This window comes from Pithys albifrons, chromosome 17 (genome assembly GCF_047495875.1).
Source record: "Pithys albifrons albifrons isolate INPA30051 chromosome 17, PitAlb_v1, whole genome shotgun sequence".
Taxonomy (NCBI): domain Eukaryota; kingdom Metazoa; phylum Chordata; class Aves; order Passeriformes; family Thamnophilidae; genus Pithys; species Pithys albifrons.
This window is the reverse complement of record NC_092474.1, coordinates 15,201,630-15,220,620: the sequence shown is the minus strand read 5'-3', so window position 1 is coordinate 15,220,620 and position 18,991 is coordinate 15,201,630. Positions and strand designations below refer to the sequence as shown.

Genomic DNA, 18,991 nt, shown 5'->3' with positions numbered 1-18,991 from the left:
CATCCTGAAGCTTGTTTTGGCCACCTAGGAGTGAGCTGAAGAGTGACCTTGTCCTTGTCACCTGCTTGTACCCCAGGGCAAGGGGAATCAGATAGTGGCACTATCAGTTCAGTCAGCATCCATGTGTAGCCTTTCTGGGTGGACAAATGTCCTTTGGGGACCTTTTCTCGACAGTTTGTATTCACTGCCTCAAGCAGGGGGTAGTTCACGTTGAAGGACTCAAAAGGTCAGAAGGGCAATAGAAGTTGTGATGCACTGAGCATCCTTGGAGTGAGGTTCCTGCCTTTATGCAAGGCACAAGGAGAAAATAAGGGTGATTTTCTGCCCTTGACCTGTACCATGATTAGGTTATGGGTCATCGCCAAGGTAATATAGCATGGGACACTGTGACCTTGTATAACAAGAAGTAACTTCCCACTCCCCAGTTAATAAAGTGTATTACTCTAAATCTATAAGTACTCTAAGAGACACCCTGCAAGAAACAGAGAGAGTAACAACAAAATATTTCTACTTCCCTGAACTCAAACACAACACGATGTAGCGGCAGCAGGAGCAGGGCCTGACAGAGGAGAAGAACTGCACCAGTCTGCTCTGTATTCCCGCCACAGTGGAACTGACCAAGCCACTCCCACACACTGGACTTTACACCCTTTGAGATGATGTAGTATGGTATGGAGTACAATATTATTGGCTAGAAGAAGTCAGCTGTTAGCTAGCTCAGCCCAGCTCAAGTCAGCTGACAATTTCAGGCCTGGTCTGAACTTTAAAGCCTAACTTCTTGGCCTACTTGGCTAAACCCATAACAGACCTGTAAGTTTTCTTCATGAAAACCCTGTTTATGTCCTTCCTTGAAGTGTTTGAGGAATGAAAACACATCCGGGAATAAATACCTTCATTGCCTAAACTTGTGACAAACCCTGCTGGCAGCTCCACTTTATTTTGTATCCCATTAGCAAAACTGTGTAATCTTGGACCAGCATTCTGCGGGTGTCCTTTCTGAGCTGTGGATTTTCATAGAGATCCGTATTTGCATAGCAGGGCCAAATGACTGAAAATGTCGCCCTGCAACATATCTCCATCCCTCAGCTCTGGTTTGGATTAGCCATCTTCAAAAAGGCTTTGGGCAAGTCTTCTGCAGACCCTGGAAGGCTCAGCACTGACTGCAGGGCTTCATCTTGGAGTTATAAAACCTGCAAATGCAGGGAGGTAAACAGAGGGATTTGAGGATTGTGATTGTTCTAGCAAAGAGGTTTTACAGCTGTTTCGTGTGAGTACTGTATGCCATCAGAGCTGAGTACTGGGCTTTACTGTTTCTGAGAATCCACCTATTCCCTGCCCAGATAAAAAGCAGGGACAGAACAGAGCTATTTGCTCCATCAGTACTGTTTTCATGAGAAGGGGATATTTCAGATGCAGCATAAAGTCAACAGAATTGACTCAGACACTTTTTAAAGATGTACACAAGGCACCCTTAGTCTGCCCTCAAGATAACCTTGGCATTGCACATGTCAGTTTTTGATGAGCAGATGAGTAGTACAAGAGCTTTGAGGAGTACAGTCCTGGTTCCCTAAATAGCTGTGCTGACTGTACCACTGGCCAGCCCCACGATCTGGCTGCTGCTGCAGTGCCTATCCCTGTCCTGATATTTCAGTGTTTAATTAAGAGCTGATGCTCAAGCAGTGAAGTAATCTGCTGTTATCTCCAGTGCTGCAGTCCCGTGATGCCAGAGCCTCTTCTGAAGGCCCAGTTCTCAATCTCTGCATATTTTTTTCCTTGTGTTTGTCTCGAGTGTGTGATGCATTGTGGATGAGCTGCCAGCTGGCAGCCTGTGTGGAGTCCCAGCACCCGCTCCCACAGCACAGCCAGGGCAGAATGTTGGGTGATGGGAACCATCGTGCACAAGCACCAGCTCTGTGTGAGCTGTGGCAGCACCATCTCTGCACTGGGTCTGGGAGAGTGGATTCAAAACCTATAAATTGTGATTATTTTTCTTCTGCTGGCCTCAGTGCTTAATGGTGGGGCAAAGCACCCACTCTACTACGCATGGAATGTCTGGGAATGGGCTTTGCCATTGCATTTGCCCTGTCTTTAGCAGGGAATGTGCTCCCTTCCCAGGTATGCTGCATGCTGCTGGAGAGGGTGCTGTGGGCTGTGTGACCTGAGCTTCGGTCTGAGGGTGCCCCCAGGCTTGGCTGGCAAGTCCTGCCTCCTGGTTTTTGGGAGTGTGGCATTTGCTGACACATCATCTGGAGACAGAGAGCAGGGCTTGGCATGTTTGACAGGATGGTTTTGTCGTGAACTCTGTCATTTTTAATAGAATAAAAAAACCATGGGATGGTTTGGGCAGGAAGGAACTGTAAAGACAAACTAGTCCCAGTACTCTGGCATGTGCAGGGACACCTTCTACTAGGCCAGGTTTCTCCAAGCCTCATCCAACCTGATCTTGGAAGGAGGGGAGAAATGGTCAATAGGAATGGTTTGAAGTATCTTTGAGATCACCTGAAGTCACTCTCATTGGGGTCTGTAGTTGAGGCAGCAAGTGCAAGCCTGGGAGATGCCTGGGAAGCACAACCCTGGCAGGGCACAGTGAACCCCCATATGTGGCCCATGGTGGTGGATTTACTCTGTGCTGGCTTTGGGAAGATAAACCCTGATAGGTGAACTGAGATTTCTGGCTGTACCCTGCTGGTCCCTCCAGCATCATCCCTTGAGGGTTTTTTGGTTTCCACTGCTCCTGGAGCTGTTGGTACCATACAGCCCATACAAGGCTGTTCCCTGCTCTCAGTGCTCCTCTGCCCTGTGCCTGCAGCCCCAAAGCAGCACTGTCTGAGGCATTGCAGGGTTTGGGAGTTGGGAAAGTCAGACACACTGCTATCCCCTTGTTTAGCTCAGCTTCTCCATCCCCTATGGCCAGGCATCTTCATCTTACCCAGACTCCCCCAGGTTCATGTTAGCTCTTGGCTCATGGCAGTTTTCTCTTCCCATATAAACCCAGTATTTTCCTGGTTTCTATCATTTTAAGTATTACACTTTCAATGGCCTGATACTCATAATTTAAGTGTAGCCTCTTGAAGGGCTCTGAGCCATACTGGAAACCCATTCTTGTGCTAAAGCAGTCTTGGGGCATTTAATTATCCTAATTTTTAAAAAAAAATCCTTTGGTCCTGCGCTGCTGCCCAGCCACCTGCCAGCACCCTGCCCTTGGGTCCATGACCACAATTCTAGCCTCACATCTCAAGTATGTGCCCAAAAGCAGGCAGAGCCTTTGACTTGTCCCACAAGGCTGTGAATAGTGATGGAGAAGGAATAAATTTACAGGAGATGTAATGGGGTGTTAAGAACATGGGGTGTGAATAACATGAGGCAAAGCAAAAGAGCATTGTGGCCACAGTGTGAAAATAACACCTGAGCCAACTGTGTTAAATGGAGTTGGGTCATGGTTCTTGAGTGTGTGTAGAATGGCCCAGCAGTGCTTGACCTAAAGGCTTAAAACCTGGGAGAAAAAAAATGGGTCAAAAGGTATAGTCTTGTGGAGAGTCTGTATTTTAAACAATTCTGTGACACTGAGGATCTGACTCAGGATTTTTGGACAGTGAAAGCTGACAGTGCTGAGGTGTATGTGGATGTGTGGTATGAGCACCTGCTCAATTGGTTCCTCTTCTTTTTTCTATGTTCTTATAAAGTACATCTCTGACCTCCTGGTTCTTTTTTAATATATACATATGTATGTAACTATGTATGTATGTATATATACGTGTGTGTGTGTATGTGATGTGTGTATGTGCATATATAGATATATATTAAAAATGTACGTAAACACATTCACACAGTTATATGTATTTAAGGGATGCTGGTGGCACAGGGCAAGCAGACATCTCTCTCCCTCTCTCTCATCTATATCTATACCTAAACATCTCTCTCTCTATATATATTTATATTTTCTCTGTATCATCTATAACTATACCTTTTTCTATACCCATACTTATGTATCTATATTTATATATATACATACCCATATCTTTATCTGTATCCATATCTCTGTGTCCCTTAGGAGTTGTCCATTGTTCAGATTTGTAGTCACATGCCTAAAACTTTCCAAACAGTTTGCTTTAAGGTCCAGACTCTCTTCTAGCTGTTACAGGATATGACTGTCAAAAGGCTGGAGTGTGCTGGCCCCAGCCCCATTGTACCAATCAGATTTCAGAATTAAACTTGGGTTTATAAATATTTCATTTAAATGTCATTTCCCCTGATGGCAGTTGAAGCAGTTTGCTGGATCAGCTCAGATGCTGCTAAGCCCTGGATTCTTGGAGGGATCAAGCATTGGGAATGCAGGTTTCAGGCCAGCAGGACACCTCACACAGGGGCTGAAAGGAATGAGAAGAAGGAGATGGGGGGATAAAGTGATAGTGAGAAGCAAGTGGGAATTGCCTCCCATGGGTGCAAATGGTGAAGTGTGGGGCCTGAAATAGGAGGGGGAAAGACTTTATACCTCTTTTTCTTTTCTCTGGACATTTGTCCAGCAGTGTCAGTGAGTGCCAAGCAGTGCCAAGTCACATACTGGTCCCAGAGACCTGCTGCTTCCTGCATATGTTTTTCTGACTGAGGAAGAAGTGAAGAGAGTAAAGCTACGTTTCCATCTTCATCCTTGCAGATTCATATGCCTGTGGATCAGCAAGCACTCCCAGTGCTCACCTGATACAAATGTGCTCTGGGGCATTAGCCAAGTGAGAATTGGGGGTTGTATCCTGCAGGGTGAGTGCACTGATATCAATGTCACTGCTAGGGTTCAGAGCTGCCAGCTTTGCTGGTGCCAGCCTGGTTTCATCCTGAGACATGGTCCAGCTCTACAGTCTGGCTGCAGATAAATGTCTTATTGACTATGAAATCATATGACATGACTCTCGGGTTTTTTTGGCCAAAAGTATTTACTGGGACTCGCATAAATGGGCATTTGTTGTATTTCCTAATGCTGTGTGCTTCTCCTAGTGCCCTAGGAAAGCAGTTCTTATGGAGAGCAGCCTCTTCACTGGATACCTGCAGCAGCTGTGCTGCTTGACTAGAGCTCCAGGAATAGATTTGCGCATAGCAATTTTTTTAATTCACAGTGCTGGCCCTGTTAGTTTGCATTAACTCCTGCAGCTGCAACAGCACAACAGAAGTTGACGTTTTCTGTTAGTTCAGCATTCATACACAGAAAATCACTTTCCTGGATCAGTATCCACAGTGAATCCTGCCCTGGTGAGCACAGAGATTTGGCACTTTGACAAAAAGCCACACCATCCCTTGCCCTGCTGAGCTGGCACAAACAGCAGAAACCTACAGGACTCCTGAGTGCCTGGATGGCCCTCACCCCTTTGCTTTTCTTCACCTTCCTCCTGACTTCTGTTGTCATCTCAATGTTCTTGCAATAAAAGTTCTGGGACAACAAATGAGGCTCTAAAGGCCCAGTCCCCTCCTCTTGCCGCAGGGCTTGTTTCTACCCCTTTTTTGTCTTTCCTTAACCTGTTTAGTTTACAATTTTTATCTTCTGCACAGCTTTAATTTTTATCTTCTGCACTTATTTTTAAATTTTTGTCTTCTGCACAGCTTTTCCTCTTCATGACATTAATAAGATGGGGAAAGCTCAGTGATCTCCTGTGAGCTTGAGACACTTCACCAATCTCTGGCATTTCCCTCTGGCTCACTATAGAACTCACTGGGGTTTATTATTAATATTTATGGCTTCAGCTTTGTGAAGTCCCTAGGACATAAAGTGATATATTCTGCTTTGTGATGTAAGAGCTCATCAGTGGCTTCCTCTGATCCTTCTGTGCCCAGCCTGCCCACCCCAGGCATGGGGCGGTTGGTGGAGGTGCAGCTGAGTGGGTGAGCAGTGAGTGCTGCCTTTTAGGGAACTTGAATGAACACAGAATGACAGAATGGTTTGGGTTGGAAAGGGCCTTAAAGCTCATCTCATTCCACCCCCTGTCATGGGCAGGGACACCGTCCACTAGCCCAGGTTGCTCCAAGTCCCATCCAACCTGACCTAAGGCGTTTCCAGGGATGGGGCAGCCACAGCTTCTCTGGGCAGCCTATGCCAGGGCCTGCCCACCTTCACAGTAACTTCTGCATATCCTCACCTGGATGGCCAAGGAGAGCCTCTCTGCTCCCCACTGTCCCCAGGTCAGGGGTGGTTTATGGTCAGACTTGTTCAGTGGTCTACATATGAGTAAAATGGACCATCCTTGGTTCTCTGCACTTGAAACCTCATGTGGAAGTAATTTTGGTATTTCTAGTTCTTTATTAATTGGTCTTCATCTAATGAAGCAGCTTCATGCACCATGCAGTGTTGGCTTTCTCTTTCAGTTAATGTTACCTACAAACAATTAGTTTGAAGTCTTGCCTGAGCCCCAGAGGCCTCGGCATGCCTGACATGGAGCTGTCTGAAGCTGTTTTCCACTGAACAGGATGAGAACTGTGGCTGAGGGGTTGTTTTGCACCAATGACTCATATCTGCTTGCAAGAATATGTACTTTATAAATGCAAAATGCCTGATGCGGAAAGAGCAGAGGAATAATGAGCTCAGGTAATCAAACCAAGTTTGATGTTAAATGTTGTATCTTCCCAGGTCAGCCAACAAAAAATGTCTGTTCTGATGTCTGTCAGATCCTTGCCAAGATTAGGAGTGGAGGGAGAGACAGAATGGCTAAACTTCTGGCTTCCTTTTAATAAAGTTTTCTGTTTGTTCCTGCAGTTGAAGTGAAAATTGAAGTTGTGATACCTGAGAAGGAGAGAAGCAAGGAGGAGATGTCACCCAATGGGAAAGCCAGCCCCTTGATCTACAAAGTCAATGGAACTGCCCGGCACTACCACCTCGAGGAGCATCCAATTGCCAGCAGTCACTACCAGAACCCCAAGGGCATGGTGGAAGCATCTGTGTGCCACGTGAAGGACCTGGAGAATGGACAGTAAGGCCTCAACTTTTTGCATTTAAAACTTGGGAGACTTTATTATCCAATCCGAGCACCCCATGTCATTCTTTAGAGTTTCTGGAGATGATAATTTAACTCAGTAAAATAAACTTTCTTTTAAACTTAAAAAATGACATCACTGGCAAGTGACAACTTTTTTTACCAGAAGGTCTGCTTGGTCTGTGATGGGACTCGTCTCAGAAAGAGGTGATGTTCTGTAGCAGAATTTCTTGGGAGGCTCTGCTCAGCTTGTATTAGCCAACTCAGATAATTTTTTGTAAATTTATAACCTTTGCAAAGTAGTACAGGAAGTGCATGGGGGGAGCTGATGGGGCAGGCCATGTGCTCCACCCTGGCTGCAGTGCCTGGCTCTTCCAGCTGAGCTCATCCATTTGCTCTTTCACCAAGGATGCAGTTTTTCAGATCTTTTGCAAATGAGAACATACTTTAGTTGGGCACATTCAGTGTCCTAATTTAAGAGGTTTTCTGAAGTCTGAAAGGTGCCTGTCCCAGTCACTGTGCCTCTTTTCTAGGGTAGAAGTACAGGTTCCATCAGGCTGATGGCTGACATCTCAGCGGCCTCTATCCTTGTATGGAAGAAAATAGTTTGGAATAGCTTTTGTTCCAGCAAGGAAGCAATGTCAGGTGTGTGGGTCACACCAGGAGTCTGGCAGCTGTTTGCTTTAAACTGAAGTATTGGTTGTGATAATACCCTAGAATAATCCAAACTACAGGGTACTTTGTGTTAAACTTTATGGGCTTCTTGGGCCATAAATTCTTCTTATTGGGAAAGTTCATCCAGAAACAAATTGGTTTTTTTCATTGCAATGGGAATTTTTGTATTAGACCATTCTACAAAGGGATGCATGTGTTGGATTAAATCTTTACTTGGATTATGTCCTGGTTCCTGCCAGGGCAGGGTTAATTTTTTCAGTAGCCAGGAGGGGCCAGGAGCAGGACCCAGAGGTTATTCTCTACCACCTCATGTCATTGTTGGGGACAGGGGAAGGGAGTCTCTTGCAAGGAGAAGGGGTTCCTTCCAGTTGAGCAAGCGTGATGATAATGCTGGTTCCAAGTCAGAGGGGGTGGTTTGGGTAATGCCAGTCCTGAGCCAGAAGGAGCTATAGGCTGAGGTCAGGTCCAACTCTACGGTGAGCATTTTTGCACGTCAATCACTCTCTCTTTTGTACACGTTTGTTATTAATATTGCTGTTGTTACTCTTGCTTTTCTGATCTCATTGCTGTTTTCCAGTAGATTGTTCTTATCTCAACCCATTATCTTCTACTTTTGTGCCTCCAATTCTACTCTCCAGCCAGCTGCAGGAGTGAGTGGGGAGAGGGGGGAGAAGTGAGAGACAGCATGGTTTTAGTGGGAGCATTAAATTGGGGAATACCATTCCTAAACCATGACTGCTTTTTCAGCCTGGAGAAGAGGAGACTGAGGGGATACTCATCATGGTCTGCTGCTTCCTCATGAGGGGCAGTGGATGGGCAGCAGTGATCTCATCTCTCTGCGACCAGGGAGGGAATGGCTGGAGCTGTGTCAGGAGTGGGTTAGGCTGGGTATCAAGGAAAGGTTCTTCCCCCAGAAGGTGGCCAGGCACTGAACAGGCTCCCCAGGGCAGGGGTCATGACCCCAAGGCTGACTCAGGAAGTGTTTGAACAGCACTCTCAGGCCCATGGTAGGATTGTTGGGTTGTCCTATTGCAGGGTCTGGAGTTGGAATCAATGATCCTTGTGAGTCCCTTCCAACTCAGGATTCTATGACTCTTCAAGCTCTGCTGAGCCCAGAGAAGTGCAGATGGGCCATTGAGACATGGAGGCAAATGTCCTCCTTGAGCAAGAGGTGGGAGTGAGGAATCAGGGGAGATGCTCTGGAATCGAGGGCAAGCAGAGTGGCTGCAGAGTTGCTCCTGAAAGATGATGGGTGACCTGCTGCATCCTGGGCAGGTGAGCATTGATAGCAAGGCTGGAGAGGACCCAGGGCAGAGTACGCAGCAACTGGGATTGTCCTGAAGGTGGAGTGAAGCAAACGGGGGACACTATCCTGGGAAATACTGGTGGCACAGAAAGGGTACTGTTCCAGGGTCAAGATCTGGCCAAATGCCTGAACACCAAGTGTCACAGGGGCTTCCATGTCTGCTGCCTTTGTGTTGGGGTGTTAGAAGAAGAGTGTGCTCTGCTTTAGTGCCCCAGGGCAAGAAGCATATAGAAGACTTAGGCTGATCTGTCCTTGTGAGACCCCACCTGCAGTTCTGCTTCCAGCACTGGGGTCCTTAGCACAAGACAGGATGCTGTTGGAGCAGGTCCAGAGGAGGCCACAGAGATGTTCTGAGGGCTGGAGCCCCTCTGTTCTGGAGACAGGCTGGGAGAGCTGAGGGTGTTCAGCCTGGATGAAAGGAGGCTCCTTCCAGAGCCTAAAGGGACTCCAAGAGAGCTGGAGAGGGACTTGGAACAAGGGCCCGCAGTGACAGGACAAGGTGGAATGGCCTCCCACTGACAGAGGGCAGGGTTAGATGGGATATGGGGAAGGTGGTAAGGCCCTGGCACAGGTTGCCAAGAGCAGCTGTGGCTGCCCCATCCCTGGAAGTGTTCAAGGCCAGGTTGGATGTGGCTTGAAGCAATTTGGTGTAGTGCAAGGTGTCCCTGCTTATGGCAGCGGGGTTGGAACAAGATGGTCTTTACTGTCCCTTCCAACCCAAACCATCCTGAGATTCTGTGATTCTGTGAATAGCTAGATTGACTGGGAAGCAGGCAGTGTGGTAAATGAAAATATTTGGAGAGTTCTGCTGGCTGTGGGAAAGGTGAGGAGGAGCTGGCTGCAGCCCATGAGAACATACATGGCTGAAAGCGACCAAAGCAGGGAGCTCCTCAGCTAAAGGCAGGGCTAGGAACTGGCATCAGTCTGGGAGCTGGGCCCACACTGCAGTCCCATGTGCATCAGCTGCTAAAAACATGCTAGCAAATGTGGCAGCAAATGTGCCACCATTAGACATTCGAGGTTGAGAATAGCTGTTTTCTGGCAGGCTGAGTCCATGTTAAGAGAGAAGTGCTGTGAGACAGTCCCACAGCTTCTGTAATGCAACGGGCCAGGCCAATGGAGCCCCTTCGCCTTGGTACCCAGAGGGATTTTCCAGGATGTGTCTCCCAAGGAGACCAGCTGGCACCAGCAAGACCTCAGAAGAACTAGTGAAAGATATGGAAGGATAAACTGGTGCTGCTGTACCCAGCCAGCCTCCCAGCAGGCTAACTGTGGGGACAGAAAACAACTCCCAGTGCTCCCACAGCTCTCGAGCAAAGGTCCTTTGCTGGCCAGAGCTGTTTTAGCTGGTGCTTCCCAAGTGGGGAGTAGTGTGGGGCAACAGGACAAATTCCCAACTGAGTAAACAACTCAGCAGGGTGCAGGCAGTGGAAGTCATTCTCTGGATTGCTCTGGAGTGAGTGCAGGATCACTCTGGATTGGAGCTTTGCAGGTGGCTGTGTGCTGCCTTGAAGACACCAGGTCTTGGTGTGGACTCTCTCAGCTCACACAGCTTCTTGGGTAAGCTGTAAACTCTTTCACTTATCTTATCTTCCCAGGGAATTATGGTTGCCATTGAACAGGTTTTATCAGCTGAAGAATGCAACAGGACTTGTACCACTTCATTCCTCTTGTGCTGAGGGAAGAGCTCCAAGTGCCATGTGTCCTGCATGGAGGGGGAGCAGAGCTGCATCACTAGGGAGCAAGGCAGCCAAGTTACTGGGACAAAACAGCTCCTGAGGACAGGTGTGCTGAACTCTGCTGGTTTTCACCCAAAATGGCAAGGAAATCACAAAACTGGAAAGAAATTTGGGAAATTGAGCATTTGTCATTAGGTAGTTGATGCAGGTGGAGCAGGCACCTCTCTAAAGTCTTGTCCAAGGTGGATTTGAAGATGTCACAGGAGTGCTGGTAGGCTGAGCCCCATTCTCATCTCCATGGGTGTGAAACACAGAGTGAGACAAGTGTCTCTGTGGCTTGAGTCCAGGTCATGGGATAGAGCTGGGTAGTTGCCTGAAGATAAATGAGCATGCAAAGTCAGTCCCATTCTTCTGAGACTCTGGAACTTGGTGTGCATGAACAAGATTCCAGGATCACTCATGGCCAGTGGCCATCTTGAGCAGGTGGAGTTTGCTGTGGGCCTTGTGCTGTGTTTGGCACCCCACAGGTAATCTCAGGGCTGTCTATAGATGAGGTGGTCCACTCCATGCAATGGGACCAACCAGGATCTCCAGATAAACATCAAGCTGTGTGGGGATAGGCTTTCTGCTGGAAGACAGAAAGTTTCCAGGGAACAGCAGCTCTGTGCTCCGTATCCGTCTCCCTGCAAAACAAGGTCTCTCTCTCCTAGACCAGGTTGCTCAGAGCCCTGTTCATAGAATCATAGACTATCCTGAGTTGGAAGGGACCCACAAGGATTATCAAGTCCAGTTCCTGGTCCTGCACAGGATCATTCCCAACAATCTCACCCTCTTCCTGAGAGAGTTGTCGAAACTAATCTTGAGCTCTGGCAACCTTGGGGCTGTGCCCACTTCCCTGGGGAGACCGTTCAGTACCTGACCACCCTCTGGGAGAAGAATCTTTTCCTGAAATCCAACCTAACTCTCCCCTGACACAGCTCCAGGCATTCCCTCAGGTCCTATCACTGGTCACAGAGAGAAGAGATTTGTGCCACTCCTGCACTGCTCCCCATGAGAAAGCTGCAGACTGCAGACTGTGACGAGTCTCTCCTCAGTCTCCTCTTCTCCAGACTGAACAAACCAAATGAAGGCCCAAGGTCCAACCTGAAAACAATGTCCAATCTGACCTTGAATGTTTCCAGGGATGAGGCATCTACCACCTCTCTGGGACACCTGTGCCAGTGCCTCACCACTCATCATAAAAACTTCTTTCTTATAGATTCTAAACTGATCCTCTTTTAGTTTAAGACCAGTCCATCTTTTTCTATCAGCAACTTGAAGATTTCAAAGAGAACCTGAACCCCTCCATGGGAATGCCTCGAGGTCTGTTGGCTTCTGTGCAGAGCAGGGCTGAGGAGGTGAAGCCCCTTGGTGATGCACAGATGGGGTCAGTAGCCTGGTTCCAGTGGAACGTTGCTGTGTGAGCTTCACTCTGCACAAACAGCTGAGGGAAGCATCAAAGAGTGTGACGCACACAGGTGTCTGCTGTCCTAAGAGATTTATCAGGACAAAGGTGATCAATGTTGTTGACCCTGGGGCCTGGCCAGGACCAGAGTACAAGCCCCTGAGGTGTGGGAGGCAGACCCCAAGGGTCAGAGTCGCCTCACCTGGTTTTCAACTCTGAGATGGGTGTTTGCTTTGAAAGACTGAACGCAAGCCTGTTCTGCCACTGGGGGCAGGAGGGGAGGTGATTTCACAGTAAAACCAGTTTTGGTTCTTGCTCCCACTACCAGCTTCTCCAGCATCTGGGGAGGTGCTTTGGGCCCCTTCTTGATACAGTGATGGATGAAGATGCTGCCACTCAATGGCCCAGCTTGGATGCGCCTCAGGATGGGGACAACAGAGCCACCTCCAAAACTGGCATGGTGACAAGGAATTACCCACACCTGTAGTCACCTGCAGTCACCTGCAGGCAGTGGTGAGCAAGTTGAAGGAGGCAGGGAGCCTGACAGGACCAGGGCTGAGTTGTAGGATAAGGGGATGGCATCTGCTGTGAGGTGGATGCTCTGCTGTCTGTTTCCATACTCCTCCACAGGATGAGGGAAGTGGACCTGGGCTGCGGAAAGGCTCTGCTCATCAAGGAGAGTGGCGAGTTCTACGCCGTGGGACACAAGTGTCCCCACTATGGGGCTCCACTGGTCAAAGGTCAGTCTGATCAGAGGGTGGGCAAAGGACAGCCCGCTGTTCACCTGGCTGTCCTGCCAGCAACAGGACAGTTCTGTACCACACACTTGGCATCACCTGGGCATCTTCTGGCTGGGGAAGGCACAGCCGGCAAGCTGGGCTTGCACAAACCTTCCCAGAATGCTTTGCCACAGCTCTGGTTTGCAGCTGACTGTAGCTGCCACAGGGCTGGTCACAGCACTGGGGTTTCTGCTGGTGACTGTAAATCAAGATCCTTCTTAGGGGGAACGAGGACTCTCTTTGGGCTGATGAGATCCTTTCAGTAGCAAGAAAAATGTTGCTCATGTTATTGACTGAAGTGGGATGAGGTGTGGTAGTTGCCCATTTTAGCATTAAAAGTATGCAACCTGGCACTTTCTCAGCACAGGCTTCAGGCAAGTTCCTGCACAGAGCCTAAGTGATAGCAGAAGGCATTCCTGGCCTGGCTGTGTGCTGAAGTGCATCACCCAAACTGGGGTTGAGGGGACACTTTACTGGAGGTGGGATGCCATGACAGACAGTGGAGCATCCTGCTGAGTGTCCTTAGGGCATTGCTGGTCCAGCAGCAGTGCTGGGTGTAGCAGTCATGCTCTCAACCCCTCACCTGGGGCAAGCAGCCTGCTGAGCAGGGCAGAAGAGCCCCATGCTGCCCTTGAGGTGAGAGTTCACCTGCTCTTTCAGAGACCTGTGAGTACATTCCTCAGACTGGCTGTCACACAGGGATCTCACTGGGGAATTAGCTGCAGCAGTAAGTTCAGGGGCTGCCCTTGCATCCCCACACATGGTGGTGATGAGATGTGGCATTGCTGTGCCTCAGCAAGCAGAGGCACAAGCTCAGTACCAGTCTATGGCCACATGATAGCCCAGTGTTGTAGCAGAGAAAGCTAAAGTCCAAGGTAGCAGCCTCTGAGCAAACTCCTGGAGAAATGAACACATGGCTTTGGGCATGCCTGTGCCTTCCAGGTGTGTGCAGGCACCTTGCTGTGTCAAGGTCTGCTCTGCAACACATGTGCTCTAAATCAGTGATACTCTGAGTCACCACTTGCTCTGGATGCTACTGGGACTTAAAAGAATGACAGTGAGACTCTGGAGATGGCAGACCCATCCTGGTCAGAGATCAAGGTTATATCCCAGGCAGAGCAGACAACTTTGGAGCTGTGCCCAGAGGTGCTAGGGAACACTGCCATCCAGTGCATTTTAGAAGGGATGGCTCATATAGGATCCCAGTTGGTCCCAAACAGCTGAGCCTGTCCACTGTACATATTGGGAGAACACCATTGTGGCCCATCCAGGTCCACATCGGCTACCATGTGTCCTGTAGGAGAGGTGTCATCCCAAAGAACAGGAGGCAGCTGCAGGGCAGCACCAACCCAGCTCTGCTGTGTTCCCTGCAGGCGTTTTGTCCAAAGGAAGAGTGCGCTGTCCCTGGCATGGAGCTTGCTTCAGCATTGCCACAGGTGACATTGAGGACTTTCCTGGCTTGGATAGTTTACCCAGATTTCAGGTGAGACCCTTGTCCTTGCAGGAGCAGAGGAAACCACAGAATCACAGGATGGTTTGGGTTTAAAGGGACGGTAAAAACCATCTTGTTCCACCCCCTGCCATGGGCAGGGACACCTTTCACTAGCCCAGGTTGCTCCAAGCCCTGTCCAGCCTGGCCTTGGACACTTGCAGGGATGGGACAGCCACAGCTTCTCTGCCCAACCTGTGTCAGGGCCTCCCCACCCTCTCAGGGAAGAATTTCTCCCCAATACTCCAGCCCTCTGTCAGTGGGAAGCCATCCCTGCTTGTGCTGTCATTCCAGGTCCTTGTCCCAAGTCCCTCTCCAGCTCTCTTGAAGCTCCTTTAGGCATTGGAAGGGGCTCTGAGGTCTTCCTGGTGCCTTTTCTTATCCAGGCCTGCCATGGCCTGAGCTACTCTCACAGATGAGCCAGTGCCATTGCTTCTCCATTTGTTAGCTATTGCCCAGAGGGAGCCCTCACTGTCCTGCAAACCACTGCTCTTCTGTCACCCTTAGGTGAAGATTGAGAAGGAGAAGGTGTACATTCGAGCAAACAAGCAGGTGAGGGACTGATGACATCCCAAAAACAAGACCAGTGCTTTTGGTTTTTGCTCTTTGTGCATGAGGGTGGGGGGGAAATGCTTTTCCCTTGGTCCTGTGGCAGGAAAGCCTGGGCTGAGGGATGAGCATCCAGCATGGGTGAACCCAAGGTCCACCCAGCCCAGTCCTGTCCAAGCAGTAACCTGAAGTTCATATGGAGGTACAAGCGGAGCAGGGCTGAGGTGTTGTGTCCTCCTCCTGCCCTGCCTCTCTGCAGCTGTCAGACACCTGGGCTGGGTTGTCCACGGTTTCAGGTCTTACAGGTGTCTGTCCTGAACTTGTCCTATGTTTGCTTAAGCTCAGAGCAACTTTCAGTTAAGTCCATGGAAACAGGCCTCTTTCATTAGCCTTTTGTCCTTGTCTGAACATGGCACACTGATGCCAGATGCCACCTGTGCTCGCTCTTGAGCCTCGACATCAGCTCCTGCTAGGGAGGAGCCTGGTGTGTGGGAGGAAGGGCCCTCATCCCCTGATGGGATGCAGAATGAAGCCCATTCAGGCCAGTAGCATTTTTCTTTCCCTGAAAAGCCGCCTTTTGATGCACATTTGCATGTATGCATGTTCAAATCCAGTAGCTCAGAGCCCTATGGACCCTTATAGCACTTGATTTAGTTCCAGAGAGGTTACCTGAATGGTAGCACTTCATCTGATTTGGGGATGTGAAGGAGTGGACTGAGCCTAGTCCCTTGACCAGGGAATAGATTTTGGCCTCCGGTGGTTGGGAATAGGGGGTCTGTGAAGCAGGGCAACATGGAACAGGTTCACAGGTGTCCTTCGGGGGGATTGGATGAGTCCATCAGCTTTGGATAGCAGGTATACAAGCTCTGCTCAGGTGCAGGATAAAATTCCTGGTAGAACTTCTCCATTCTCACCTCATCTGTTGGTACAGAATTGTACAAGAACACACCTGGGCTTTCTATTCCCCCTCTCCCGGCTCTGTGTAGCTGGATGGATTTGCAGAAGATTGTGGATTTATTTTAATTTGGTACCTTGTAAGGGGTAGTGCAGTGGGCATTGGAATGGTATTTGAATGAGCAGGGGTTTGAGTCCTTGTTCAGTACAAGGACATGGTTGTTCTCTTCCTATCCAGTCTAGTTTATGACACTACCACAATTGTCCCCATACCTGCCTAGCTGCCCAGGTTAATGTTGAGTAAAGATAATGACTTTTCTTCTTTGTGGTGATACAGGCTCTTCAGACACAGAGGAGGACAAAGATGATGGCAAAGTGCATCTCCTTGAGCAACTACAACCTGAGCAGTACCAACGTGCTGATCATCGGTGCAGGTAAGGATGGCAGATGCTGGGACCACGTATGTCCCCTTCTGGGCAGGGGTGCAGGGAGCAGAGTGTCTGTGTGCCACGTTACTCCCTCCTATATCCCTCCAGAGAGTCTACCTGCCTACCTGCCTACACGCTAATGATCTGTGCTCCAGTCTGTGGAGCTTTGTCTCCATCCTTTGGAGTGGGTACCCTGAACCCTCTTCCCACTACACCCTTCACAAGTACATCAGCAGCCTCTGATTTCCACAGCTAATAAGTGTAAAGTCCTCTCAGGTGTTCCTGCGATGTGGATACACCTCTTTCTCTTCAACTTTGCACATCACTGTCTCATCCCATTACAACTCCAAACTTCTCACCTCAGGGTACTTCTCTGAAGATAAATTCTTCCACCTTCCCAGCAAATATCAAATCCCTGCCAAAAATAGCAAAGCTGACAAACTGTCTTGTTCTTTTCTCTTGTCCCAGCTTCATTTGTGTATTGCCATTTTTTTAGAAAGCCCGAAGGGGTGAAGCCCATCTGCTGGATTTCTGGAATGTGTTAGATGCCAAGGCTTGACCATGTTGTGGTGAAAATGGAGGCTACTGGACCTTGAGCTGGGAGGGAATGGCTGCTCCTGGCACATGGGTTGTTCTTAATTGAATATATCCTTCAGATCACCAAATTCAGGTTGTGGAAACTGGGATCATCTAAGTTGCATCTTGCAGCCTGAGCAGAGGGGAAAACCAGCCTAACTGGCTTTTCCCTTGCCGTTGGGTGACATTTTTTCTTTCCCTGTGCCCCTTGTTGTCTGAAAGCTGGAGTGTAAAGTACATGCTGCTCTCTGAGGTCAACTGGAATATCCTGGTGTGTGGCAGGGCTGGACAGTCATGCCAGTTGTCAGCTATGGACAGTCATGCCAATCCACAGACAACATTAGCCACTGCTGAAGGAACTTTCTCAGGCTTTGCCAGCTAAATTTACAGGTCTGTTAAAGACCAAAGTCTGTTTTGGTGAATGGGAAAGGAGATTTCAAAGCTGGGGTTGGGGGAAGTGGTGCTGGGAAGAGGATGCCCATCCAGCCCTGCAGCAAGGACCAAGATCTGGCCATGCCCAGCAGACCTGAGGGCAATTGACTGCGGCTGCTTGCTCATGTGAGGGTCATCATGGCATCAGTGCAGCATCAGCTCTGGTTTAGCTTGCTCCTGGCAGGGTGCACAGGATGTCCAGTCATCTGTCGCTTATTCTACTGTCCCCTGCCTCCATCAATGGACCAAAACAGGTCCATCTTCTCTCTTTGGTGTTACAGAAACTGTGACTCTAAAAACACTTATTATCAAGCAAGCCTTTCTTGGCTGAGAAGAGACTCAGGATTTCTCACCCAAGCTCTTCAGTCTCAAAGTTTGAGGGAAGAAGGGACGTGCCCATCGGGCTGTGTGGCTGCAGGGGGACAGCATACCCTAAGGCAGCTTTTTGCTTGATTTAGCTGTTTTTTTCTGTAATTGAAACATGCAAACCAAAAAAACCTTAAATAAACAGCATGGAGAATGCTCTGCAGTGAGTCACACAACCAACACTTTGGCCATGGAGAAAGGGAGGGCTTCCTGCCCTCCATGCTTGGCCATGAATTCACTAGGAGCTGGGTGTGCAGACCTTTCCCCAACTAAAGAAGTTCGAGGGTCTAAGCAGCTGCTTGTGCCCTGGAGCTTGTGAGAGGTGTGTAGGCATTAGCAGCACTCCTCAGGTGTGCTCTTTGTGATTTTGTGACAGTTTAGGGACAGACAAGAGGATTAATGTCACACTCCATAGACAGAGGGTCCCTTCTCTTGCCTGGTGCATCTGCCCTGACCGGCTTCCTGTGTGAGCTGTTTGACTGTGTGAAGTGAGGTCAGGGCTAGTGGAGATGGTGATCTTGGAGACAGCCCTGGTAGGTTTAACAGCAAAGGGCTCGGACCTCCCAGTGCCCCATACACATGGCTGTCATTGGTCTCCTCCCTTAGGGGCAGCTGGGCTGGTCTGTGCAGAGACCTTGCGCCAGGAGGGTTTCTCTGACCGGATCGTGATGTGCACAATGGACAGACACTTGCCCTATGACAGACCAAAGCTCAGTAAGGTTTGTATCACTCTGGGTATGCCATATTCCTCCCCAGTTTTAAAATTTGCTCTAGGACCTTTCCCCACTATTATTCACTGCAGCAGCATGATTCTCCTTCCCTATTCATCCTGTCTGTTTCCCTTGAATTCGCTTTCCTGTTTGTGACTGAAATATGAAGCACAAAAAAGGAGTTGTTCAAACGCTGAACTAAGAGTATTCCAGCACAGAAACAAGGGCATTTTTCCCTGTTGGAGTGGTGAGGCCCTGGCATAGGTTGACCAGAGAAGCTGTGGCTGCCCCATCCCTGGAAGTGTCCAAGGCCAGGCTTGTCAGGGCTTGGAGCGACCTGGTCTAGTGGAAGGTGTCCCTGCAGATTGGAACCAGATAAGTTTTAAGGTCCCTTCCAACCCAAACCATCCAAGGATTCATATGATGATTCTTCACAGGCCTGGAAGTAGTTATCTTAGTCAGCTTGTACCTGGATGGATCTTTGTAACATGTTTCTGGATCAAAATCTTTAAGGCAATGAAATGGGGCATGTGGAAAAATGGTGTTGTCTACCATGGTTTCTAATTAGTGGATGGTTCTTGCTGCCCAGGGGTGCTCCATGCCATAATTCTGATGATTTTCAGTCATCATTACAACTTGATAACTTGATGGCAGTGCAAAGATCACTTTTTCTGACACATTCCATTTTGCATTCCAATTTGTAGACACAGG

The 18,991-nt window shown here is 48.9% G+C and overlaps 1 protein-coding gene across 9 annotated transcripts in view; it reads left to right on the top strand.

Moving 5' to 3' along the window:
- The window catches only part of AIFM3 (AIF family member 3), a 53,542-nt gene that overhangs the window by 18,069 nt on the left and 16,482 nt on the right, over nt 1–18,991 (top strand). For 7 of the 9 annotated variants that reach the window (XR_011699229.1, XM_071571736.1, XM_071571735.1 and 4 more), the window contains exons 3-8: nt 6,737–6,950; nt 12,688–12,797; nt 14,210–14,319; nt 14,833–14,877; nt 16,106–16,202; nt 18,177–18,289. Coding sequence is in view for 8 of the 9 variants with exons in the window: in XM_071571736.1 (XP_071427837.1) it covers nt 6,737–6,950; nt 12,688–12,797; nt 14,210–14,319; nt 14,833–14,877; nt 16,106–16,202; nt 18,177–18,289 (689 nt within the window). In the remaining variant the exon portion in view is untranslated. Of the gene's footprint in view, nt 1–6,486; nt 6,569–6,736; nt 6,951–12,687; nt 12,798–14,209; nt 14,320–14,832; nt 14,878–16,105; nt 16,203–18,176; nt 18,290–18,991 lie in introns of those variants that run through there. The other 2 variants (XM_071571731.1, XM_071571734.1) reach the window with 2 other exon arrangements.